Raw genomic sequence first — 26,762 nt, forward strand, 5'->3', positions numbered from 1 at the left:
TTGTTACTTTTGAAATATAATGTCTGTAGAACTCGACCATATATCTGCCGTAACCGGAAAAACTAATAGGTATGGTCAACTTATAATTGCTTTAATATCAGACATATTGATTTTAGAACAAGCATGTCATTAGTAGATTCTATTTTACACTTTTAGCAGGTATTGTTGTAAAATTAGGTTAGGTAAGGCTAATTAAAGGTTAAAGCCTCGTATAGTTACAGCTCTGCGCAAGGGCTTTAGAAATGATCAAAATAAATTAAAGAAGGGGAATTATACATACATGTTATCTATTTTGCTTATTTTCTAAAAGTTACTTATGGGACGGACAAACATAAAGACAGAAGGACGGACGGCCATATCCTAGTTTCTGCCACAAAAATAATCAATATTAAATACATTTCTATCTAAATGTAGAACTCTTAATTTACTTTGCACGCTATAAACTAATATTTGGTGTTTATGTCATAAAGCTAAATAAAGACTTATTACCAATAACAGAAAAAGACGTTTTAAGACACTTTGTAAAAATTAAGTTTTCCTATTGAATATATTTCATCATATAAGTGTTATCTAATTATTTTGGTTTGATTATTACTGTAGAAAAATAATAACATTTAATAATTTAGCTAAAAGGTTTAAAAGGCAATCGGAATGTTTATTAAGATCAACAAATACAAAAAAAATGTAAAACGAAAACATTTCTAAATACTTTCTTGCTAGTATTATAAGATACACATATGCTTTTACATAAAATACTTTATGGGGAGGGAAGGTTCAGATCTTTAACTTTATTAGTTGACCCCCCCCCCTCCCCCTCAACCGATAAGGCTTAAAAAAAACAATAAATCAATGCTAAAAAATAAAGTAAACATGCCAAACATTTAAGTTTAGTTTTCAAACCTAAAGATATTGTAATTCAATTATAATAGTCTTAAATTTATACTTAGAGTTTATGAGGTAAATTGTGCAAAAAATCTATATTTAAAACCATAAATAGAATGTTTAACAACACATTAAAATCTGTAAAAACTTATGAATCCATACAAAATTTTAATTTATACCTAAAGAAATAAAAAAAGCACAGTGATTGTAGTTTAAATGTTAAATAGCCAAGATGAGTTTTCATAAAAAAAAATAAAATGTCCCTTTTTTATAGACGTTGAAAATCAAATCTATACTGCTTTATGGCAAATGTTTCATGTCTCTATATTGTATTCAAAATTTAACGAGAGAGTGCATAAAATAGCCTAAAACCATCCCAAGACAATCAATTTTCAAATGAAATAGCTAAAAACTTTCTTGGAAACAATGAGGAGCTTCCTACTTTCAAAAATAGCATAGAAAAAAATTACAGAACATTATAGATTATAATAATACTGAGCGTTTCAACTATTCTTCCATTATACTATCCCTATATAAATACTATGCAAGCACCACCCTTAGACTTGCAAAAGTCTTTCATATTCGTAAAAAGACGCAATATCAAATAAATTTGAGGAGGTGTTTAATGATGTGAAATAGACAGAGAGAAATGGCAGGTTTCTAAAAGGATAAGACAATGGCCGATAAAATGATAATGCTCGAATTATCCATTCTGTAGTTTACAATTAGTTTTGACACGTGACTCAACTTAATGAACCAACCAATTAAAATTCAATAATATTCCCCAAAGTTGTTATAAAACTTTGGGGAGTAGTGTATTAAACAGCCCAATGTTCCCTCCCTTCCTAGGGAAATGGACAATTTGTGCTGGTTTAATAATTAGCGCTTATTATGTAAAAATTTAAATTGCTGGAATTGGTTAAACACCACAAACAAATTAGCTTTAACCTTTTTATGTCCATAAATTGCATTTTTTTTTGTATGTTTGTTTACAATTTTGTGATTTAAAAGATTTAAAAGTATTACCATAAATTTTTAATTATTAATGAATGTCTTTTTTTAACAATTTTTTCTTTCATCGTATTATAAACCGCTTTCCGCGGATATAAAAATCGGTTTATAATACGATGCTAGACATAGTTTTTTCGTATTGATGAGAACCGGTTCCTGTCCACCGGATTCGAATGAATACGAGAAAGGATATTCTTGATGTTTTTTTTGCATAATTAAATACTGTAGTTGTTATCAACTAAGAAAATAAACGCGATGACCCTAACTGAAAACGGATATTACAATGCAAAGTTAAAAGATTTAAAGCAGTTTTACTAGCCCCGAGGGGCCAAAAGCTAAGCCGGATCTAATACTTCGATTTCGAAGCCATACTGGAAAAAATTATATTCTTTAATTTTGGGATTTCCAAAATGACTCATAATTAGTAAGAAAAAAATAATAAAAGCTAAAACCATATAAAAATAATGGCTATTATATTTTGAAAAAATAAATCTTTGAATAATAATTATGAAAAATTAACCAAAAATTATTGCAAAAGTTCGCACAGTATAAGTTGTTTGCAAATATTACTACACAGTGTTGGGGTAAATTAGGACTTTTCAACAACAAATTAATTTTGTAAATAAAAATGTTATAAAATAGGATTAAAGTTTATTAATTTTAAAAATGTTATTTTTTTAAATTCAACTTTGCCTTTAAACTGACCTAAATGATCAGTTTTTTAATTTTCAAAAATTACATTCTTTTACGTTCTTACGCATAATCAAATGCTTTCATTTTTTAGCAAAAGACAATTTTTAAAGAACTTTTTATCAGAATTGATAGACCTAAGCTTTAGAATTTAGGGAAGGCGGGCATAAAAGTAGCATAAACCATTGAAACACTTGAATTTGAAAATTAATAAAAGGCCTTTACCAATCCGAGACATAAATGTAGTTTCTCCTAAATAGAAAGTCTAGTAGTTAACGAGATATTAACGAACACCAACATGTAGTTTTATAATATATCAACATTAAGATTCGAACCAATAACCTTCTAATCAAACAAGAAAGCTCATTGTTTTATATTTGCTATGACAACAAGTTTCATGAGCCTGTACTAACACCGCATTCCTAGTCTCTAGTGGACCATGCGATGTTGAAGAAATATTTGAGTGGGCTATCAATGACGATTAATGCATCACACATTACAATAAAAGAATAGAGGGGGCATGCGCTTTATTTAAATCTGTACACAGGGCGGTGATCCTCTTCTGATTTTGTATTGAGTCTTTGAAATCAGCTAACAGCATCAGAAATATTAACACAGTCGATTCCCTACAAAATTATAGAAAGGAATTTGCTAGCAGACAAAAGGGTCTAAAGAGATAAAACAATAGCCAATTAATTAAAGTAAATCCCATTCCCCAATGATGATACACAAAATAATATCTTCTGAAGATTACAATAAGTGGTTAAAACGATTGGACGCTCATCTCAATAAATAAACCAATCAAAATTCAATAAAAGTATCCAAAGTAGCCAACAAATAATAAAATTATAATACTTTGGGGACTAGAGTTATAAACAGCCTCCGGACACCTCACCTTTCACGCGATTAAATCTGCTTTGTGTATATATCAAGCAGAAGTGATTACCCACCTATATTTGATATTTAAATGTCTCACATAGAACGGTATAATTGTGTTAGATAGTGTACGATACCCCTCTGTCAACTTATAATGGTAGATAGAGGTTTTTGTTATAGTTTGCTAGTAAAGAAGAGAAAAATAGCTGTTGGAAAAATCTACAATAACTTCTTTTCTCTTTTAATTTCAAACTACCAGAGAAAGATAGCCTATAATATAAAGAAGTAGGGGATTTTGTCTAAAGCTAAAGATCTCAAAAATTGCTTCTCAAAATGGGTTGGGGAAGCTATGAAAATCTCTTGGGGAGGTTTTAGGTTATTTTCTTGACCTTTCTCGCCTCCCTAGTGGACAGGGGCAAAGCAACTAGTTTACATAAAACAAGAATGACAACATCCATAAAAGCGAAGCACTGAAACGGTAAGACAAACGGACATTATCACTTTTATTTTGTCATAACTGAATAAGCAGAATATAAATGTATAAGAGTCGAAGCAAAATTATAAGTAAATTTGTTGAAAAACTGCTTGATACGGGTTAATGTTTATGGACATACTTACATTTTTAGGACTTGATTATAGAGTTGCTTCGCGTATAATATTGTACTTTGTTGTCCCAGGAATCAGTAAACGAAAAATCAGATCAATTGGATAATTAGATCACATAAAAATTTTTGTTAAAAAAGTAAAAAAAAAACTACATGCTTAAAATGGACGTACAGACATTCTGGTAATGATTATAGAGTTGCTACGCTTTCTAAATCGTACCTAACTACTACAGGAATCACCATGCAAAGTTTGAAATCGATAGGACAATTCTAGCATGCCTATATTAATAAAAAGAGCTAACTCTCTGTGACAGACGTACGGACGGACCCTAATTATAGAAAAGCTTCGCTTTTAAAAAGCAGTCAAGTCAATCTAGATTTTTTTAAAAATCAACAGGGCTTTGCTTTTAGCTGAGCATTCTTCATAATTTGATTTGAATCAAGGTTGAAAAAATGCGTTAAATTCATGAAGGAAGAAAAAACGCAGAAAATGTTTTGTCTCCTAATTTTCCGTCAGTCAAAAAAGATTTAATATAAGACATAATGCATTTTTTTAGAAAACTTGTTATTATTGTTATCAACAGAAAAATACAAATTTTTAAAGATTATATTTTCATTAACATTTAATCAACGTTTTTAAATCGCTATCTGTCCTATTTGACTGCTTGATTTGATTTTAAAGTTTAGCATTCCAGGTATCCAAAAATAAGACAATAGCCGATAAGTTGATGTACATCCCACATGATGATACACAAAAATACCCATTTAAAAAAAAACAAGAAATAAGAAAACGTTATTATAAAACTTTGAGGACTAGTGTATAAATAAACAGCTCAATGACCACTCCCTTCCTGATGAATAAGACCCTACTGTCTAAACTTAAAAATTAAACTAAGTGAATGTAATTTCCTAATTTTCAGAGAGAAAAAATCTTGTAATAGTTATTTCTCGCATCGTATTATAAACGGCTTTCCGCGGATATAGAATGTACAATTATAAAATTAAAACCAGTTTTTTAGCCACGAGGTGCCACGAGGTGCTTGGGTTAAAAAAAATGGTTTTAATCTTATGATTGTACATTTTTATATTCGTAGAAAACTGGATATAATACGATGCTAGACATAGTTTTTTCGTATTAATGAGAACCGGTTCCTATCCACCGGATTCGAATAAATACGAGAAATGTAATTTAATCTAATTTTAAACTAATTTGACAAATAAGAAATATTTTAAACGCGTTTCCAGAAATTTTTTTCATTTTAATCACTTAAATTTAAGTGTTTCTTCAATATTTTAAAATCTAAAAATAGCGAAACTTGTAAGTATTGTTATTGGTCGACTTTATGGACTTTAACAACCTATTATACGAAGTAGTAAGAATTTTTTTATCTAGGTTTTTAAAAAATGCCAATCCAATTTAGTTCTCAATTTTAGGTAGATTCAGGACAGTTTTAGGCTATTTTAGTTTTAAAATTAAGTCTTGGTAAGGTTTTATCCTATTATTCTGCCCCATTCGAGTACAGAGCCCCTAGATGCAAGAAGTGCAGCCGCTGGTAGTAGTGTTAAAAGTACTGATTTGACGATTTTTTATACAAGAATGAGAATTGCCAAAATTTACTGTAATGAACGCACATATAATATCCAAGGGACATATGTTATATTAATGTCATTAAAGGACTTTATAGCTATGATATGCAACCACTTGCGCAAATATATCTTTAAAAAAATCATCAAAATTCAAAACTGCGCATTTTTATTACAACACAAACTGTTATGCCTACCCTTTTACTTTTCTATCATCATTGAACATAAAGGATTTATTAAAACTTGGATCTATACCAGATAATCATGTTCTCTAATAAAAGAAAAACGTGTAGCTGACTAAAATAACGTTTACCCCCCCCCCCCTTCCGACCCATTTACCCAATCCCCTCCCCTGATCAATAAGTGATTTCCATGTTAACAACTTAAATTGACCACAATTTCTCCCCTGTCATAATATCCACATATATTCTATATCCATTTTAAAAATATTTTTTGTCTGCTATTGAGTTACTTTAAGAATATGAATCATTATGCGTATGTAATTTAAAGTAAAATAATAGAGGGGCACGAGCTATATGTAACTCTACCCACGGGGTATGAACCCTGAGCCGACTTTCAATCGAGTCTTTGAATTAGCCAATAACGTCGGAAAAATAAACGCATCCAAGTCGAGCTACAAAATTGCACAAAGCAATTTGCTTACATACAAAATATGTCTTTACCACTTGGGCCAGGTAGTAGTATGGTTTATATATCAATACTTATACATTTATTGTATGTGATAATGAGCGGAGATAATTACACACCTACTTACAACCGATCAATTGAAAATTTACTAAATTATTATTATGAAACTAATTAAAGTTTTCTTGAAATCAATTACATTTAATGACAATGTTTGTAGTAATAATCACTTTAAGCAACATTTTACTAAATTTAGGATTATATTACAGTCCTAGATTTCAGTTGTTAGGTTCTATGCCAAAAAATGCGCGAAGCGCCAAGAATATTTTTACTAACGCCTCATCCACTGTTCATGGATTTTAGACACTCCCATGAATTTAAAAAAAAATAGAAGATATTAGTAGGGCCATATAGAGAGGATCATGTAAATCGAAAAAATAGTCTTTGAATAATTATTAGTTTTTTTTGTCTGAAGCTTTAGATTACCAGATCACAATACCTACTAAATTCGCTTTTTGGTAAGGTTCAGTTAGATACTGTGATGGTTTTACTTTTACATAATTTCAGATTTAGGTCTTGGGCCCATCTGAATGTCTTTAAGCAATTATTTAACCCTTCTCTATAAAATACTAGTCCCAAGAGACAAGGTAGAAGTTGGGTTTGTTTTATGCAAAAATTGTAGACACCCCCAGTCTCCACCTGCCTCTAAATCAAAAGTACAAATGACCATAATGAAGGAAAAACCAAAGCTAAAATAAAGAATTTTAAAAAATTCTGGCGGCATAAGAAAAAAATTTAGAATCATAAATAATCTAGCGCCATTAAAACAATATTATTGAATGCATTTTCCTTGTAAAAATTAAAATAACTTGGTTATCGCCAGGTTTAAATATGCATAAAGCCAGGGTGTGTAGTGGCTTAAAAAATGAGAGAAATCAATATTTATGTCCTTGCATTTCTGTTTCTAAGAGTATTTGAAACAAAAACACAAAAAATGTTTGGGTTATTTTTCAAATTCTAATTAATGAAATGTACATTTAAAATTGTGAGAAATTGCGGATTTTAAATGCTAGTTGTGTTTTAACTTGGGCTTTTGTGAATTAGGCCAACTAAGATGAATGAATTTTTTCTCGTAGTTTATGAGCTGTTTTGGAAGAATACTATAAATCTATAAAAGACAATATGGTAATTTCTATTATTACCATTCTTATTGAAAACCAACCAAATTATGAATTTTATGATTAGGTTTAAATCTTTGAATATATATCAATATATGTTTATATATGTAGGTTAATTACCAAAGCATTCCGCCCTCTCTCTGTCTGTAAATATTTATGTTAGGCTTATTTTTTATTCTTATGTACTTATGACTTTGGTAGCTGAGTTTTAAATACTTCACAAAATTAGAAACAAAAATTTTGAATTTTCCCTTCATTTTTGATTTTTACCTTAAGTTTTCAAAAAATTAAATAAGCAAGATCTTACTATCTATCTACATAATTGTATTATTTATCTTATGCTTTATCTGTCAATCTATCTATTTATCTGAGTAGATATCAACCATATCTCCCTAACTATCTGCCTATCTGTCTGTCTATTTATCTATCTGTGTAGGTATGAGGGTGGTGTGTAATTGCTCGCATGACCGGCCAAGCATGGAAAATGCTGCATGCCAGTAGCACTATACACTTAGTGTCTATACACAAATACAAAGTCCGCATGACAGCAAAATTATAATACATTTTTGTGCATAAAATTTGCCTACTTAGTAAAAGTTATCTTGTTTAAACTAATTCTATTATATAAAGATGGAAGCTTTTTTGTCAGTAGTGAAGGATCTCGCTAACCGCTAAACAGATATAGTTCTCCTTTACAATGAAGCTTCTTTATGGTCCAGGGAATGTTTTAAACTATTTTAGGGGAGGGTATCTTCCACAATAATTGCCTCTAGAGACTTCTAGGGGGTCATAGCAGCTAGTTTCAAAATGAAATATTAATTTTTATGGATTATTTTTAAAACATATTAATAATAAAGCCAGTTTTTATGTGTTTTGAGAAAAAAGTATTAATATTTTGAAGAAACATTTTTTCTACCAGCCAATACCAGCCCACCAGCTTCTAGAAACATGTGATACGAGAGGCCTTCGGGTGTAGGATCGATTTCTTGGTCTTAAAAGAATAAATATTGATATATACCAGGGATCTAAAGGGATAAAACAATTACCGATAAATTAATGTACATTCCCAATGCTGAAAAACAATATTACCCCTTCTGTAGATTAATTATAGTGGTTGAAAATTTTGAACACTAAGCTTAATGAATCAACCACACAAAAGTCCCCAAAGTTGTTTTAAGTCAACGAAATAATTTAAAATCCGCCAATTATGAAAAAAATCTTTTAAATGCTCCTTAATTACGTAACATTATTTGTTTGTTTTTAACAAATCATATAATACCACTGCTCTGTAGGGGTGCAATGATGTATAGTCCTTACAAAATAAATACATTTATATAAGTTTTGTTTTTATGATAAGTAAAAATAAGCCATACTATGAATTAAAAGAAGGTTTAATGTTATTTATCGAAATTAAAAAGTTTCAATATTCCTTTTGATACACAAATTTGCCATTTTTATTATTAAAAATTATGAAAAAAGCAGAGAAGGGGAAATGGGCTGTTTAATATACAAAATAAAAACTTCTTCTTCGTTGTCTTAAAAACTTTGGAACTTTTAATAGATTTTTGATAGTATCTAAACGTTTCAACTACTGATTGCAATTTTCCAAAGGGGTTCTTTATGTATTAACATTGGGGATGTACATCAATTTATCGGCCATTGTCCTATCCCTTTAGATCCCTGTTAAAAAAGTGTAAAAACATATAAGGGATGAACACAAATGAGAGAGGTAAATAGATGTTACTCTAAACATAATAATTTAACATAGTTGAAAGGTTGATAATATTCCTCATAACTTTTAAAAATGATGTTAACATGTCTCTTTGAGTTAAATTACTAATAAATGCGATGAAAGTGGACAAAACACCAACTTGTTTTAGGTTAGGTAAGGTTGGAATAGTCTTGCAGGATCCTTGAGCTAAAAAATAAGAAGACATTCCTAAGGATTGATTTTAAATATAGTTTATATCTCAGATTACTTTTAAAGAGAAGGTGTATTTTTCAACCGCCGAACCAATCACAAAAAGCCACCCCTGTAAAAAAAAACTTAGGATGACAACAGCTTTATCCGTTATTAAAGGATAATTTAGATAATTTTATAGTACTACTACATACATTTTATATCACGGAGGGAGGGGACATTCGGCTGTTTATTATATTAATCCCTAAAGTTTTATAATAACGTTTTCTTATACGTCGGCTTAACAAGTTTGGGGATTTACCTTGAATTTTGATTGGTTGGTTCATTAAGTTGAGTGTTCTAATGTTTGAAACACTAATTGTAATCTACAGAAGTGGTAAAGTTATGTATCATCATGTGGGATGTACATCAATTAAACGGCCATTGTCTCATGTCTTTAGATCCCTGATTTTATATAGTTTAATTTAGTAATAAGTAGGTGTATACATTTGATGATCTTTATGATTTATTGTATACAAAATATGCTGCACCGCTAGCCTTCAAGTCTTAAACACATATTTACCAAACTTCTTTAATAAAAAGTGTAACAGTTTTATAAATATTTATGCTCAGGTAAATACAAGTAAAAGAATGTCTATGTGTACTTAAGAATCTCGCTAACTGATGAACTGATATGGCTCTCCTATACTAATTGTAGCTTCTCATAGGTTATGGGATGGTTAAAACTTTTTGGAGGAGGGTACCGCCACCCTCTGAAGAGAAATACTCCTAGAAAAATAGCCCCCAACCCCACCTTAAGTGTCTCTAGAGGCATCTAAGGGTGTAGCTGTTAGTTAGTAGATCAGCTCCTTATAAAGAAGGTCTTAATGCACATATTTTAACAATAGCAGTCATAAAACTCTTACTCAATTATACCAATTGAAAAAGTATTGTTAAATTATATTTTCAATGCAATAATCCATAATTTATTACAATAGTGAAATTATTTATGACGATACAACTCGAAAAATCCTAATTTTCTGTTTGTTATGCGTTTCTGGGTTAAAATTAAAATTAAACACACCCTTTAATTTGAAATGAAGCTTTCCGCTTAGAAGATTTCAACTTTACAGACCAAGGTGATTAATATAGGAAGACTCAATGAATAATTTACGATCTAGTGATTTAAACCTAAGAGAGAGAGAGTGGACAATGGGCTGTTTATTGCCCTATTCCCCAAAGTTTTATAATAACGTTTTCTTATTCATTGGCTTTAGAACTTTGGGAAATTTTATTGAATTTTGATTGGTTGGTTGATAAAGTTGAGTGTTCAAACGTTTCAACCAATAACTGTAAACTACATAAAGTGTAATTTTGTGTATCATAATTGGGGATGTAAATTAATCTACCGGCTATTGTCTTATCCCTCTAGATCCCTCATAAATTATTCTAGATCTTTCAGCGCAAGATCAAAGAGCCTGCTTTGATTGAACGCCTTGTGGTGCCAACACGGCCTTGTACTAATTAACCAAAATTTGAATGATATCATCTTAATGTCTATAATTAACAAAGCATTTCTTTTTCAACCAACCACCACCAGTGTGGATTTTTTAGGGATTGTTTTTGTTTTTGAAAAATTGTAATAAAATTTATTACCGTAAAGGTTATGGATAAATATACTGTAAAATAATCTAGTAAAAAATAAAAAGTTTTTTAATTAGGGGTAGAAAGGAATAAACAATTGATTTTGTTTCCTAAAGTTGAAGAGGTTTAGAGTATGGTTTCAAAACCGATTCATATCCGCTGAATTGGAACTGGTTCTGCGCCATAATATACCTCATGGTATATAGACAATTTTCAACCCACAATAAAATACAAATCATAAAATCAATAATACCAGTAAGTAGTAAGGTTTCCTTGTCTGTAGCTTAATATTTCGATTAAAAATTGAAATAATTGAGTTTTCCATTAAATGGAAGCTTTAAATAGCTCACGTAATGATCTTGGGCTATTTAGTAAGTTTGATTTTTGGAATGGTTTTAGGCTATTTCTTTGCATTGCTTTCTATAGGTACCCCTTTTATGATAGAGGCGCAACCCCTACTAAACAATCAAACAGGTGTTTAGATTTATAGATGAAAAATGCATAAAATCGATTGATGTTTTTAAAAGGTATAATCTGAATAACAATAGTATTAACACTTTTTTATGTTTTTTGCTAAAATATTATATACACTTGTTGGGAATATAAAACAATATAGATCTTTTTGATATCATTTTAGTCTATAAATTTCAGCTACTCTTTAAAATACTTTAAAAGTTTCCAAAATCCATATGCCTGTCTCTTCAAAGAATCTTGCTAGCACCGAAGAAATTGGGGGGGGGGGGGGGAGGAACCAAACCAAACCAAAAAAAAAAAATCTGGCCAACTGCTTCATATCGTTTCCCTATAATTAAGGCAAAAATATGACCTCTGTCTTTCATAGAAGCTGAGATTTTTAGTAACTCAAAGCTTGACTGAGTCCTTTACTTTAGGGGACCTTGGAATGTTTTAGGGTTTTCATTTAAAATAGAAGTCTTGAGATTGTTGTTGGCTCTAGTTCTACCCATTCTCATACAGAGCTCCTAGATGCTAGGGGTGCAGTCGCTATACTAGTGGTTTAATGTTATAATATAAGCTCTGAGTCTGCAAGTACTATATGTTTTATTAAACCATATAAAATACAGTTTAAATTGAAAACTAATACAGTACAAGCACTCACATACAGAGGTAAATAACATGTCCTACCCCTGGGACATATTTTCACTTAAAGCCAGGCCTAAAGGACTATTCCTTCTAAACTTCTAAAAAACATGCATATGCTTGACGTACTGGGATTTAAAGGGATTAAAAATTGGGCTATAAATTGATGTACAATCCCAAAAAATTATACACAAATTATCAAATGTGTAAAGTAAATTACAATTAGAGGTTTAAAGCTTTGAACAATCAACTAATTGAACCAACCAATCAAAATTCAAGATAAGTCCCAAAAGTTGTTATGTCAACGAATAAGAAAAAGTTATTATAAAACTTTGGGAACTAGTGTAATAAACAACCCAATGTCCTTTTCCTCCCTGGTTTATATCTCAGTCTATTACATTAATAACTCTTCTAGCTTATAAACTAAACTACAATATTAGATATAATCAATAAATCATTTTTATTCTTTCATCTTAAAGCCATATTCTTGAAGATTTTACACTTCCACTTATTTTTCTTTCTTCCCTTTATCCCTGTTAAAAGCAAAAAGCAACGGCCATTGTCTTTCTAAAATTGGTGGATTACTTTCTAGGGTGTTCAAGTAAACTAGCAAAAAATTGGAACTGATTAAATTCATTGTAAAATTGATTATTGGTACGAAATATATAGTTTTTTCTCTTTGTAATTCTAACATTTTGTATAAGATACCAAAAAGAAAAGATATGACATAGAAAGTGTACGTTGGCTATTTTACAAATACCATAAGCATTACACGGTTTCAACAGAACACCATTTTTTAATTTTCTTTGTTTCATTGGTTAAAATTTGAATAAAATTAAGTTTAATTGAAAGATAATTACAGTAAAACACTTAGAATAGATGATTAATTGCTATCAATTGTCAATTTTAATCTGTCAAGAATAATGTTGTGCTTAGAAGCGTGGCTTACAGTCAGAGAGAAAAAGGGGACAATGGGCTGTTTATTTCTTTAGTCCCCAAAGTTTTATAATAACGTTTTTCGTTGGCTTATCAACTTTGGGTACTTTGAATGAATTTTAATTGGTTGGTTTATCAAGTTGAGTGTCCAAACGTTTCAACCACTAATTGTATTCTACAGAAGGGGTAATTTTAACATTGGGAATAACATAATTTATCAGCCATTGTCTTATCCCTTTAGATTACAGTACAAGAAACAGAGATATGACAACTGCTCCAATAAAAGACATTGCCACTATCACTAACTTTTCCACCATTCAAATGAGTCATACTAATGACAAAATATCAAAAGCAGGAAGAAAATTATAGATAAATACCAAAATCAAAGAATCCATTTTTCCATTTGATTTAAAACAACTTACCTAAAATTTAAAAAAAATAATACTATTTAAAGAAGGAAAACTACATACTTACATTATTTCAATAAATTTAGGATACTTATAAATAATTTTCAAATATTAGATAGATATATATTAAAACTACAGTTTCATGCTATTAGTAAAGAATTGTGTCTGAGTCGCTAGTTTTTCATTTCAAAGTTATTACGACTTTTAAAATTGCTTAAGTTCTTTTTTTGAAGACGTTAATCGTCAACCAATTTCATTGTATTCCGTTAAAATTATCCCATGACCCCCAAAAGTCATTAGCAAGGCAAAATAATCAAAGATAGTAAAATGTATAATCAAAATTAAATAGCAGTATAGTTATTTGTTGCTTACGTATTTCCGCGGAGAGTAAAATTAAAAATAAAGAAAATAATTTATTTAAGTATTGTTGGCCACGAGCGCCTAAAGACCGGTCCACAAAACTACTTCAGTATGGTTCATAACCGGATATTAATCGGTTTCAAAGCAATATTGGGAAAAAAGATTAAATAAAATTTTTTTACGGGAAGTAACATACCTATTGATAATTAAAATAAGCTGTTAAAAAAACCTCTAATTCTGTCAAAAATATGTAAAAAAAAGGGTAACATGTTCTTTTCATTTAGATTCAAATGGCTCTCATTTTTATTATCAACTTATATTTGTTAAATCTGTGTCTGTACTTTTCTATAATTTTTTTTTACATATTACATGTCCGTGTTGGAAAACTGATGTCAATTGGTGGATGATTATAAACACAAAACCGTTCAATAGTTCACATATTATCAAACAAAAAGGTTCAAATGTGTTTACATAAAATAACCGAAATTACATCAAATTTATAAGTCAAATAATGCCTTTTTAGAGTCTAGGTTAGATAATAATAAATAAAATAAAAGTTAAAAGACTATAAATACTTGAATGAATAATGCAATAATAGGCAATGTAAAATTAATCTACCCATCAAAGTTTTAAGTTATTAAAGACAGCTTTCTTCCTTAAATGAGAAGAATCATAATTTCATTTCCAGTATGGCGCTCAAAACCGATTACTATCCGCTTGATTATAACCGGTTCTCAGCCATACTGAAAAATCATGTATAGCATAACATTACTGACAACTTTCTACAAATATTAAAGCAAAAATCATAAAATTTATTCTAGTCCGGGCCTTCAGAAAACCTTTTTATTTATTCTTTGACTATTTTACCCCTACTTTTTTGGCTGAATGACTGGAACACCTTAGTTCAAAGTATACATTTTCTGCTTTGCATAATATTATTGAATCATAGTTATAAAATTAATTCCAAGTATTAACAAGGATAGTTTTAACGCAAAAATAGCACAGGCTAAATATTTTAAAAGGAGATGTAAAAGCTGTTAAATTCCAAAATAATGTAACTTTTATTTTTGAATATATTTATTGGGCATATCCCTCGAACCCATAAATTGAACACCGAAACCTAAAGCCTCCACTTAGGAAGAGTGTTTTTAGCCTGCGGAGCCCTTTTTCTACTTACATAATACCTAACCTACAATAAGAATTAAATAGATTACACTTATTCTAAAAAAAAATGATTTGTGGTCCTCTTTTGGAATAAGTGGAATTTCCAATGAATGAAAGGATAATGTAAATTCAGAGAAGCCTCGATTTCTGTATTTTTGTAATTCAATATTTTTCTTTTTTTCAGATTGAATAATAATTCAAATTAGATGTAATAATAAAACTTATTCTTATGAATTATTACTTTTCACAAAAATTAGGTTAAATCATTATTGTAATAGAACGTAACAAGTTTTTTTTATTCATTAAATTATTAAATAATGCAATTTTTAAACAAAAGTTTGTTTTTATATTATAGAGTCTTATAAGAGTATTTTAAATAATAGGAATAGCATAAAAAAATATACTAGAAGGAAGGAAACATTGGATAGCAAATTATTCTAAGAACTGTAATCACTTAATACAATCTTGATTGGTTGGTTCAAACTTTTGAACCAATAATGTCTATATACAAAAAGGTTTAATTTTGTTTGTCATCATTTACCTTAAATTCCCTAGTAATATGTATAAGCTTTTAATTTTATTATTCATTTCCAACATGAAGACCTTTGAAATTAGATGTCGACACTATGCTACTAGTTATGACTGTCAGAGAACAGCTGAAAATTTGAAGGCAGCCACAGCTTATTAAACAATCAGCAGCTTGACAACAGCAAAACAGCTATATAAAAAATGCAGCTGCCAGCCCTAATATTTAGGATATTTATCCCCTTCCCTGACCTAAATTACATTTTCAAATCGTGCTACTGAAATTTTCAAAAAAAATGTATTCATGAAACTTTAGGTTCTCATAAAATTACTTTTTCTGTTTTTCTTTTTCTAAATTATCTTGGTTTGATTGATAGCTATCATAATAAAACAATTTAATAGCTGTTTAAAATTCAGTGAATGTTAGCTTTAGCAATTTTCTTTTTCAAAATGTCAAATTAGATGAGGTATTTCTATGAAAGGTATTTTAAAATAATCCAATATTGAATTTTTTGATTATTTTAGGTTAGGTGATTGCCCCGCAGGATTAGGCAATTGGCCCCGCAGGGGTAGAGCCGCCCGCAGGGGCTAGAAAGGCTACTGTGAAAATACGACGAAACGCCTCTTAAGAGGCGTTGTCACGAAAAGGACTGTACACCAATATTATAAAGAAGTTAGGTTTTTATTTTTTTGTCAATTGTCTAAAATGATGGTTTTATGCTATTTTATTTTTAAAATTTAGCCAGGGGATGGTTTCAGGCTATCAACCTTTTGATTACAGAGTTCTTAGATGCTAGGGTACAGCTGCTATTAATCTTTATGGTATTTTGGCGGAATTTGAAAGTGTTTGATATTTTGCCTGTAGTACACATTACATGAAAAGCGCATATTTACTACATACATACATGCGTTTTTAATGCCAGTAAATTGTATTAGGAAAACTAATTCACATTCATTTTTGTAAACTCAATAAATTCATTTTAGCAATAACAAGCATACAATGTAAGAGGCCTTACAAAGTGTCTCAAAGAATCAGCCTTGTGACGTCATAAAAATGAGGAATGAAAGGAGAAATGAGCAAGAAAACCCCTAAAAAAGATATTGATATTCCCTTATTTTTATGACGTTACATGGCTGACTTTTTGAGACACTTTTTGAGTACAGCTACTTAAAAGTAACTGGTTTTGAAAATTGTTTATGAGAATCTTATTCCATGTGCCCTGCCTATATAGGCCTACTCGTACATGCATATAAGCATAAAAGGCCTACCACATACATGCATTTTCAAAGATCTTCTATGAGAGTAAATATTGTATTTTATGATTTTGAAAACTTACCCAAGAATTTTTTTAAAGTTGAATGCTCGAAAATTGTACCTTAGTTCCCAAAAGCAGTTAAATCCGTATTTAAAAGTAACAGGATGTTTATGTTTCTGTATGTATGTTTGTGTGTATGTTTGTACATAAGGATTTTGTCCTGGGAAGGTTCATAACTATTTAAACTAAAATGCCCGTAGAATTAGAGGCCTCTAGGGGCGTAGCCACTAGTAAATGAAAAAAGCATAAATCAAAATTGTTACTTTTTTCATCAACTTTGGAAGTTTATAGATTTTCTAAATTTTGTTTACACGTTTTTCGCATTACAATTTTTTGTTTGTTTAGCTGTTTAGCTATTAACAGACATTTATGCTGGAAAACCATTTGATTTTTAAATTGTAAAATACTTTTTTTATTATCCTAACTACTCTATACATAACAAATGTCCGATTGTTTGTACTGTAGGGAACGAACAGAACAATACGCTTACAACAGAGATTCAAAACTCTCTTTTAATAAATAAGTCTTTTAGATAAATTTACTAACTATTGTTTTCTAATCTAAAATATTTTTAACTTGTTATTTCTGCGCTATTTATAGTCTTATATCTGTTGTTATTTTTAAGAGGATCTATTTTTCTATGTCTTAAGCTACTACCCGAAAATTGTTCGTCTTTTGTAATTGAAATAATGGCTTTACAACCAGAAAAGTGAAGGAAATTAATTTATTGCAAAAAAAACAAGGATGACAATATCTGTATCAGCGAATCCCAAATGAACGAAAATATTGACTAATGAGCAGTAATCCTAAAATATAAAGTAGTATTTTTTTGTCTTAAGCTTAAGATCTCAATTACTACTGAACTGATTGGGTTTGTATAATGAAAGTAAACTTCACATGTTTTTAGCTATTTTTCTAGTACCATTAAATTTTAAGGCTCTTAATGCTAGATATAAATTAAACTTGTATTAAGGCTTTCTTTCTTGAATAGTTGAAAATGAAATAAACTAACTTCCTATAAAGTAAAAGTTAAAGAGATTGTTACAATCAACGCTTGAAACAATTTGCCGTATTGTCATATGAATCACTATTTTATTTAAGATTTAATTGGTAGTACCAAAAGGCTAAAATTCACAAAAGAAAATATACATGTTTTTTTAAGAAGGATGACAACATTTGATGGTAGGTTTGAGGAATTTAATATCAGAATATAAATGAAACAAATTACTAAAAAATTATATTTAAAGCTATGCCTCATAGCTTAGAAATTCCAAATTAAATTATTCATCAAAATATCTTTAAAATTTACTGAGAAATCTACGAATCCTAAAACCTCTTCAGCGAATAATTTAGATTAAAGTTTTGGACGATTTCTATAGTCTTCTGTCTATTGCAAATTACAGTTTGAAATAAGATAACTTAAAGCAGAAATTCAGCTGTAATTGCATTAGTTTTCAAACTTTAAAATTTAAGTTTTTATCATTTGGTAACTTCAAAGAGTTTTCCCAGAAGTAAGGCAGAAAAATTTATTTCTTTGTCAATGTTCAAAGTATATTTATATAAAACAGAGCAAAATAAGAATTTTAAGAGCAAAATAAGGATGTCTGCTATGACGGCTAGGTTTTAAGCTATTTTAAACTTATTATCAAGTATTTTAGATTTTGAACACGTAATTTTAAGGTACAAAGTTTTCTAAAAAGAATAATATTTGTTGAAAAAAGTCTTAATTTAACATCGAACATTTTTAAAGAATAAAAAAATATGCATTAAATTAATTTCAGCTCGATAATAACCGTTTCTAAGATAGATAAAAAAAAGTAATATACAGCTGTCTTAAAACTTATTTTTTATAACCACATTAAAGTAAAATAATAGAGGAGGTATAAGGTACATGTAACTTTACTCTGTGCCGACTCTCAAGTTGGTCTTTGAATATCAGCCAATAGCGTCGGAAATATAAACAAAGCTAAGTCGGTACAAAAGTTTTACTTAACATTATTGTAAAAACGTAGATTATTCATTTTATAATTCAGCCTTGGCTTAGCTAGATAAAATATGTTTTGCTAAATAATTTGGAAATTTCTTTCTTTAATTGTTTTAATATTAATATTTCAAATTCAATAAAAAATAAAATATTAATTACTAACTATATATAACAAATTGGAAAACAAATAATTTTTTACTAATGAAAGCAAAGCATAATAATTCAGACAAAAGGACAAGAACAAATCTCTAGAGTGAAATAAACGTATGGACTATTACATATATTCTTTACAGGCGGAAGTTCGGCAAAGTAAATAGGCTCTGCTTTTAAAATAAATAGTAAATGTTCTTGGAATGACAAAAGTAGTCAATGTATATTATAAAACAATTAATGCCCAAAAAAAGAAATTATTCAAATACTCTTTGTTTTAAAATGGGAGTTTTATACTAAGACTAAATGTTTTTTTATTGTTTACGGTTGTAAATTGTGATTTGTAAACAAGAACAATAATATCCATAAGTAGAATATAACATAAACAAAAATAAAAATGTATAAGTGGATCTATTAAACCTACAAAATTATATTTAAACAGCTAAAAATGTCGTAAATTTAGCTTGCTAACATGGAACTTGTTTATTAGTTAGTAGGATGGAGGGGATGGGTAAGGTGGGTGGAAGGGGGAATCGTTATTTTAGCCTGCCGTAAATTTCACTTTATTAGAGAATTAAGACAAATTACTAAAAAAAAGCTTTTTATAAATTCAGTAATACTTGATTTTTTGTCTAAATCTGATTAAAAAACAATAAGAAAATCGTACTTTATAGTAATGTTTAATCCATAAAAAAAATTAGCATTTATCGTTGTATCATGCCTCTGAGTAAAATTAAGCAATCGATATTTAGAATTGATTGTTTTGAATTACCCCAGTAAAACTTGCACATTATAAAGCAATATTTAGAGGGTGTGCATTCCTTTCCGCTGAGTTTTATATTCTCAACAAGACTTTAATGAAATAAAAAGGATGAGAAGATCCATAAAAGCGAAGCCCAACAATCAGATTGTCAAACGAACATTTACTTAGTTTTACAGAAATCCAATGTCAGTTTTGATTTGATAGGACAATTCTAACATGGCTAAATAGGCGAATAGATAATGGATGTAGGAAATGCGTAGATATTATGATAGGGTAAAATTTGTCGTCAATTAAGGTTGCTAACATGAAACTCGTTTATTGATCAGTTCATTCATCCATTAGGAGTGGAGGGGATGGGGTATAGGGGGTGAAAACCCGTTATTTTAGCCCGCTGCAAGTTTCACTTTAGTAGAGTATATGATAATCTGGTGTAAGATCCAAATGATAATAAATCCATTGAAGAGATAGTTTATTTAAATGCAAAAATATGCATGTCTAATAATTTGATTATGTAAAATATCTAAAATAAATGCACACCTAGAAAATTATTTAGATAGGGAAATTAGGCCGATTTTAAGACTATTATATAATCACAATAAAAAAAATCTTTTTGTCTACTTTTTAGAAAATCAAAAAGAAAGAAATAAAAAAGGTAAAATTCCAGAGTTTTCATTGATTTTTAAATTATTTAAAGAGACTGCTAGTTTGTTCCATCCAATCAAAATTCAAGTCCTCAAAGTTTTTAATTGAAAGATTATATAGCCTCGTATTAAGGACATTTTTTTTCATCAATATTTAAAAAAATCATATGATACAAATTTTGATCTTATAATTTTTCATTTCATATAAAATATATAAAGTTGTCTATAATACGATGCGATAAATAACTATTCAAGTTGTCAAAATGAATAAAAGTAAGGTAGATATAAAATCAGCTGACAGTTTTCTGAGGTAAATTTCATATAATTGCTCATTTCCTATCTTTCTCATTCATGAGCGGTGGTCATTCACTTCCGCATATGTAATAATGTATCATACTATTTAATCATCAGAACCCAGAGATCTAAAGGGATAAGACAATGACCGATTAAAAGAAATATCTTTCCAATGATTATACACAAAATTACCACTTCAGTAGATTACAATTAGTGGTTGGTTCACTCAACTGAATGAACTAATCAATTTAAATTCAATAGAAGTCCCCGAAGTTGCTAAGCCAACGAATATGAAAACTTTGTAATAAACATCCCAATGTCCACTCCCTCTCGGATTCAAACAGCACAAAGCGTTGTATTCCTTTCCTCTCATCATTAAATACTCTCTCTCATGTAATGCTATTGTTTGTGAAAATAAAATGCTATTCGTATGTGAAAGTACACCTTTATGGGCTACTCCTAAATTCACAAAATACGTATTCTGAATAGCATAGACGTCCAAGGGGGGGGGGGAGTGGCGATTACCCCCCTCCCCCAAACGAATTTGAGGGTGCCGTAGGCACCCCCAAAAATAAATTTTCATTTTGCCCCCCCACCTTTAAAAAATTTTACCCCCCAAAATTAAAAAGCTTGGACGCCCCTGCTGCATAGGTTAGGTATATTAATCTTATGTCAATTCATTTCAATATTAATAATTTAACACTTTTTTGGAATATGATATTAAATAAAAGCAAATAATAAGAACAAATATGTCCATAAGTAGCGCAGCAACTGTTGGAGGTAAACTTAAAAACAAGAACAAAAATCTTACATTGAAGACAACGGCGGGCACAAACGTATCCCCGTGATAACTATTGGGGGTGGTGCCTCCCCCAGTCAAGTGGCTGGCATAGCCTCCGCCCTCGTAGGGGGCGTGGTGGTGGTGGGGGTGGTGCAGGGGGGAGGTGCTCCCTCCTCCGCCCTCCCCTAACCATTTATTCATCATTCATGCTCCGTTTTGGGGGGACTTCGTATCAACATAATTTTCTCACTTTAATTGTAAAGTTGCTTGAATAATTTTGACATAATAGCAACTGTAATATATATTTTCAATATAATACACAAAAATATTCTTTTTTTACGTCACATTAACAGTTGTTTTGTCGTTCACATTCTGTTGAACACTAAAAAACACATGTTCATGTATATTTCACTGCCCCTCTCTGTTTACGTAAATATCCGATGCCGGCCTCTAATCCGTGTATATTTATCTATCTATCTAATTCATTGATGCAATAAATCGTAGACAGAAATAAATAATAAAACCTTATTTCACACAACAAAGCCAACAAAATGCTGGATAAATTGCAATCTTCACAATTTAATTTACACACAAAAATGCGCGAGAACAATTTTTAATAATAAAAAATCCGCAAATTATTCTGTAGTGTACACTCACGCACGGACAACACACACGCATTCACGTTGTGACGTCACGTAACGGAAGTGGTAGCGGCGCGTTCAAATCTCCGACTGACTGATTATTGCGTGAGAGGCAAGGGATGGGAGAGAGAGAAGGTTAGTCTACAAAACAGATTAAAATACGTAAAAATAACCTTAATCCTTAGTTGTATGTTTATTATAAAATTTTGTTTAAATTATTTATGATTCTAGATTTTATTATTTAGATTTTTTTCATGCATATCACAATTGCTGATTTAGTAAGTTTGCCTTTTTGCCAGAACACCCGGGAGCGCGCAAAGGGGAATGGTTACATGAGGAGGAAAACAAAAGAGGGTGAAAAATTAAGACCTATACAGGGTAAGGCAAGGAAGAGAGGTCTTCTCTAAATTCTCAAGTAATTCTGAATTTTGATTGGTTGGGCACAAAGTAAGATATCTGTGTATTGGTTTAACTCGTGACGTATCCATATATTCCAAAGTTGTTCTATAATACAACAAAAATAATTCATAATTAATTTTTTATTGAGAAAGTTTACGAGATATTAATTTGTCCATAATGGCAAATCTTCTTTAATCTCCTTGCTTATTAACTTATTTTAAAAATTTTGACATAGAAATCTTGCATGTATAACACTTACACCCTTTTTAAAAAAAAAACCTTATGCTTATGACTTTTTGATTACATCGTATGACATCCTTCTATTGTCATGCACAGTTGACTTCAATTTTCCAAAAAGTTCCATTTGGCTGGTCTAAAGTTTCAAGTATATATGCCTACTTGTTTCCTCAACTTTAGTATCACAATCTACTGTCAAAAACTGTCCCAACATTCAAAAAATCAAACTAAATTTAAAACTATAGGTTTCATTGAAGGGATTTTGACTAAATTTTATTCTTCCTAAAATCTTCAAATTATCTTTTGAAGGATAGTCGATAAATTAATGTATATCCCCGAATGTAAACTTATGTAGATTAAAATTGGTTGAAAAATCATATCACACTTCTAGAAAGTACCCAGAGCTTTTAAAACAACCAGAAGAAATTTGTTTTAAAATTTATGGAAGCAGCTTAATTTCATTTGATGTAAGGAAATTGTAGGTGAAACTCACTTGTTATCTAGCATAAGGGGGTAAGAATGTTGGTAGGTGATATTATAATGGATATATCATTACTTTGATCCTTCACAAAATTTCATATTCTCTAATAAAGTGAAACACGCAGCAGGCTAAAATAACGATTACACCATCCAACCTCTTTACTCCACCACCCCCCTCCCCTCCTATTGGATGAATAAACTGACCAATAAATGAGAAAAACATTAGCAAAGTAAATTGACGACAATTTTTCCTCTGTCATATCCACATATATTCTACATCCACTGATGTTTTATTGTAAGTAAAGGTAACATGAGCTTAGTACTAATATGACGTATTACACATATACACTATTGTTCATTCAAAATTGCTGTTGGCAATCAAATATTAGCAAAATTATAAGTTGCCAAAAGTATCATTTAATTGCTTATCAATAATTGACATACCAACTGATAAAGATTAATTATAGAGTAACTTTGCTCCTAAAAAAAAGGATTTTTAACAATTTTATAGTAAATTTTGCTTAGGTATTTATGTGTCAATGTTTATTTGTATGTGTGTGTGTGAGTGTGTGTGTGTGTGTATTTGTGTGTGTGTGTGAGGGTGATTAAACATTTGCATGATGACTTTATTATCCATCTGTACTTTTTAACCTCTTTTAATTTATGGAAATTTCTTCAATTTTGTACATTCTTCAAAAACTATCCTTTAAAGACTCAAAGACAAAGGTTCTTAAACAAAAACCAAATTCAAACAAAGTCAAACGTCCAAGGGTGGGTGTAAAGTAAAAGGGGTGTTTAACCCACTCAAACTTTAAAACCCCTCATTTTAACCACCTCAAACTTTAAAGAAAATAATAAATTACCCCCTCGAACCTTTTAAACCCTCCATTTTACCCCCCATCAACAAAAAGCTTAGACTTGCTTGAAATTTACTTTCATGAAACTTAAAACTTTCATGGTTTGAATAATATAGAAATATGTATGTCTTTACCATAGGTTTACTTATATTAGTAGAATTAAAATTATTTTATATTGTCCATTCCAAATCTTTTTTTGTCTTGCAAAAAAATTAAACTTTAAATTTTCTTTTTTGATTATAAATGTTTGGTGTACTTTATAAATAATTACAAGAAATACTGCATTACAGTTGACTGCGGAAATATTTTAGTTTAAATAAGCACTATTACAAGTTATATAATTTTCAACCTTTTTATTAAATCAGTTTTCCTTGAGTTTTACTACGTAAAGTGTGTTATAAAAAGCTTACTCTCTATATTAAAGTTATATTGTAAAGGGGGAAAGGGCTAAATAACTGTATGTAAGTTGTTAAGCCAACGAGTAAGAAAACTTTAATATAACACTTTTGGGTCCCCCTCCCTCCCTAAAATTTACTCATATGTTTACATAACAGCAGCTTATAGTTTATAAGGATTAGATGGTTTGTATTGACACTGTACCGCTAAATGTATGACTTTGACATTTTTTTGATAAACATGCAACACTAAATAATAATTTTATATATTACTTATCATACTCAGGCATTTTAATTTATATTCAATTCATACAATTCCTCTTAAACCAGGGATGGAGGGATATGTAAATAGCAGGCAAATTAATCCTTCCCCTATAACAATAACAGCTTTTCTCTTATTCATTCGAATCCGGTGGATAGGAACCGGTTCTCATCCATACGAAAAAACTATGTCTAGCATCAATATTTTTACAAGATAATAGTTATTTCTCGCATCGTATTATATCCAGCTTTCTGCGAATATAAAAATGTACAATCATAAGATTAAAACCAGTTTTTTTAGCCCGTGCCTTCGGCACCACGGGGCTAAAAAAATTAGTTTTAATCTTATAATTGTACATTTTATATCCGCGGAAAGCCGTTTATAATACGATGCGAGAAATAACTATTATCTTGTAAAAATATTGATGAAAGACAAAGTAGATTGTTGAGTAGATACATAATGTAGGAGAATTTTCACAAAAGTTCAGAAGCATAAAGTGGTGTGCAAGCGATTCTCCAGGGGGACGGGTCACTATTTGGTGGCGAATAAAGATTTGACAAGTCACAGGAAGCATATCATAAAGCCCCTGAGTATATCACTCCCTTTTCATTCACGTATTATAGAACAAACAAGCATATAAATGATCAATAATTAAGGGAATCTTCACAATTAATTTCAAAAGTCTATCTTGGATAGTAGCTGATATAAATTTTACCCCCCTTCCACCCACCATCCCTTCCTTTGCAAAGCTGGTTATAAAAAAAAACAATAATCTTCTTAAATAATTTCAAAAGTCTACATTTATATAGAAGCCGATTGATTGGTTTCCTTGAAAGTGTCTAATCAAGCACAAAAAAACCGCGTCCTTTGTGTTGAAAATAAAGGGGGTTTCTTAGCTCGCTAGACACTTTGAGGATAAGCACCTCTGATTTTGTTTAGATTTTCTTCAATAGAACAAAACTTATTTTTAGCATATGGGAAACTTTACGATTAATGAATGCGCGTTTTTCCTTTGAAGCAAAGCTACTTTATATATAGTTGCTTTTTCATGATTAGGTTTAGTACAGAAGGGATGGCCGTTAATTGATACCCAATGATGATAAACTGAACTATCCCTGCGTTAGATTACAATTATTGGTTAAAAAGTTTGGACACTCAACTTAATGAACCAACTAATCAAAATTCAATAAAAACCACCAAAGTTGTCAAGCCAACGAATAGGAAAAATTATTATAAAATATTGGGAACTAGTTAAAAACAGCCCAATGTCTCATGACTTCAAATTCTTAGATAATGTTTTCGCTAAAAACTGTTTTTTTTTGTTCTAACTAAGTTGGCACGTTATAGTGAAGATGTAGCTTGTGTCTTGAATAAATTTCCTAGGCTTTTTCAATCAGAATATGCGTTCTAAAATAAACTTTATGGCCAATAAGAAGGGGTCAATAGCAACAAATAGGTTTTGTTTTCTTAATAGGACATTTTAATGCCCATTTAGGAAAGCTTTACTTACGTCCAGTGATTAAGCTATTTTCTTCCTAAAGATTAAGATGACCCTAGATGCTTGACGTTCGGCCGTTAGTTTCATACAACACAGGTAAAGATTACTTTGAAATGAAATTGAAAAAGGTTCTAAAACTAAATTTTTTATCATCGTTATGCATGTCCTATTCCATGATTTTAAAGATTATCTATCACTGATTGACAAAGTGTTCTTACATTACAGACAAAATTCTAAAAATAGAATAGGAGGCACGAGCTATATGTAACTTTACTCACAAGGCGGGGACCCTGTCCCGATTAATTGGGTCTTTGATATCAGAAATATAAACACAGCCTAGTCCCTACAAAAAAAGCAATTTGCTAGCGAACGAATAGGGTCTTCGCCCCCTAGGCCAAGTAGATGTCTGATTATACATCTATACAAACAACAAGCTAATATTCTCAAATTTTATTAACTTTTGATTTTAAAGGATTTAAATCAATTTGAATCTATTTTTGTACCAAGGCATGCTCTTATAAGAAATGGGAAAAAATGGTTGTTTTTTAAGCGAGACTGA

The 26,762-nt window shown here is 30.2% G+C and overlaps 1 protein-coding gene across 2 annotated transcripts in view; it reads right to left on the reverse strand.

Moving 5' to 3' along the window:
- The window catches only part of LOC145329099 (uncharacterized), a 264,242-nt gene that overhangs the window by 71,465 nt on the left and 166,015 nt on the right, over positions 1 to 26,762 (reverse strand). The window contains exon 1 of one of the 2 annotated variants that reach the window (XM_080173133.1): positions 21,465 to 22,162. The exons of the other annotated variant lie outside the window; for it this stretch is intronic. Coding sequence (XP_080029259.1) covers positions 21,465 to 21,638 — 174 coding nt within the window. The 5' untranslated portion in view covers positions 21,639 to 22,162. Of the gene's footprint in view, positions 1 to 21,464; positions 22,163 to 26,762 lie in introns of those variants that run through there. 2 annotated transcript variants of the gene reach the window in all.

The sequence above is a fragment of the Acartia tonsa genome, chromosome 9 (genome assembly GCF_053477335.1).
Source record: "Acartia tonsa isolate MP-2025a chromosome 9, ASM5347733v1, whole genome shotgun sequence".
In the NCBI taxonomy this organism is placed as follows: Eukaryota; Metazoa; Arthropoda; class Copepoda; order Calanoida; family Acartiidae; genus Acartia; species Acartia tonsa.